Source organism: Pipistrellus kuhlii, unplaced genomic scaffold (genome assembly GCF_014108245.1).
Source record: "Pipistrellus kuhlii isolate mPipKuh1 unplaced genomic scaffold, mPipKuh1.p scaffold_m20_p_6, whole genome shotgun sequence".
NCBI classification, from domain to species: domain Eukaryota; kingdom Metazoa; phylum Chordata; class Mammalia; order Chiroptera; family Vespertilionidae; genus Pipistrellus; species Pipistrellus kuhlii.
Genome location: NW_023425562.1, coordinates 45,846,997 through 45,848,912, shown reverse-complemented (window position 1 = coordinate 45,848,912; position 1,916 = coordinate 45,846,997). Strand labels below are relative to the sequence as shown.

General features: G+C 40.2%; 1 protein-coding gene across 1 annotated transcript; it reads left to right on the top strand.

Annotated features, from left to right (window-relative positions):
- Positions 1-489: 489 nt before the first annotated feature.
- LOC118707687 (40S ribosomal protein S27-like) lies at positions 490-1,031 on the top strand. Its single transcript, XM_036418358.1, has 2 exons — positions 490-757; positions 852-1,031. Exons 1-2 carry the CDS (start codon positions 515-517, stop codon positions 855-857), a joined length of 249 nt encoding a protein of 82 aa, XP_036274251.1. The 5' UTR covers positions 490-514; the 3' UTR covers positions 858-1,031.
- The last annotated feature ends 885 nt before the right edge of the window (positions 1,032-1,916 follow it).

Sequence of the window (1,916 nt, the reverse complement as noted above, 5' to 3'; positions counted from 1 at the left end):
AACAAAACCAAAAAGAGGAAACCTCAAATGTTGGGAAGAGACAGGGAAGGGGTGGAAAGGAGGACTAAATTCTAGTTTAAACAGTTTCTTTGTTTAGCTGGATGGTTTGTTACATATATTCATTGTGCTAATACCTATATTTTTGGTTTACTTAACACATTATATATATTTATATATAAAAGCCTAAGGGACCAAACAACCGAACAACCGGTTGACCAGTTGCTTTGGTGTGCACTGACCACCAGGGGATAGACACTCAATGCAGGAGCTGCCCCCAGATGGTCAGTGCACTCCCACATCCAACCTTTTGCAGCCTGCCAACCTACCGCAGTTCCTCTCCCCAGTAGCCAGCAACCTCCCAATACCTACACACAACAGGTGCCTCCAATTGGCTCCAGTCACGACCCAGATCAAGGGACCCCCATCTATGCACAAATTTGTGCACTGGACCTCTAGTTTCATAAAAAGGTATGTTTTAAGTAGCCAGACGGGCTGTGCCTGCAAGAGGATCAACATGCCTTGGGCTAGAGATTTACTACATCCATCCTTGGAAGAGGAAAAGAAAAAACATAAAAAGAAATGGCTAGTTCAAAGTCCAAATTCTTATTTTATGGATGTAAAATGTCCAGGTTGCTACAAGATCACCATGGTTTTCAGCCATGCTCAGACAGTGGCTCTTTGCATAGGTTGTTCAACAGTGTTGTGCCAGCCAACAGGAGGAAAGGCTAGACTCACAGAAGGGTGTTCATTTAGAACAGTAGTCGGCAAACTCATTAGTCAACAGAGCAGCAAACCTCAACTCAAGAGCCACATGTGGATCGAGAGCCACAGTTTGCAGACCACTGATTTAGAAGTAACACTAATGATCCATCCACACAACTTCCTGAATTTGGGTTATATCACAAAAAGCCTTATCAGTTTAGTAATTCTAGTTAATCTACCAGAATAATGTAATTACATTTAATTTTGTAAGTATACAACAATGGTCTCCTATTTTGGTGTCAATTTTTCAATAAAGTTTTTACTATGGGGAATAAAAAAAGTTAAGTTTTAAGTAAACCTCAGAACAAACTGCTGATTTTAGTTCAAGTCCGGAAGCATATTGCCATGGAAGAACCCTGGCTTAGAAGTTCATTAGATCTAGAATCTGAAATCTGTAATAGCTGCTAAGTCTTCCAACAATTTTGTGCAAAAACATTACCCTCTGTGCTTCAGCATCCCATCTTAATGGGGAGAAGCTACCTGTTCTGTTTACCTAAAATACAAGCTGTTATGAGTGACATTTGGGGTCTACACCAGTGGTCCACGGGCCACTGATAGTCCATGAGGTCCAAAAGATTGGCAACTGCTGATCTAGACCTGTGGTTGGCAAACTGCGGCTGGTGAGCCACGTGCAGCTCTTTGGCCCCTTGAGTGTGGTTCTTCCACAAAATACCACAGCCTGCTATTTTGAAGAAGTGGCATTAGAAGAAGTTTAAGTTTAAAAAATTTGGCTCTCAAAAGAAATTTCAAATTTGTTGCTATTTGGCTCTGTTGACTAATGAGTTTGCCAGCCACTGGTGTAGACTATTCACAATGTTAAATTTGTAATTGCTGGATTACTAGCATGAGTGCTTTTGTAGGCGTAAATGATTAAGAGGAAAGAGAACCTGATTCCAGAATCATAAACTAAGTAGGCTTTCTACTCACCATAAGACCTGTGTTTTTCTCCTTATTTATGTTTCAAACTCTCTGAATCTTTCTATAAAATAGCAGCCTTGTGTGGTAATAAAATAGTTCTCATCTCACTGCTTTGTGTATGTTGAGGAAGGTAATCAAATTATTTTCTCCCTAGGCAAGTAGGTAAAAGCAAAAACACTTTTAAGTTCTCTTATCTTTCCCTAAAGCATTTTCAGCTTCAGAAATGTGTGCGTTTC

What these genes read in the sequence shown, in the direction of transcription:
- LOC118707687 (XM_036418358.1), top strand. Translation starts at nt 515, where the DNA reads ATGCCTTGGGCTAGAGATTTACTACATCCATCCTTGGAAGAGGAAAAG.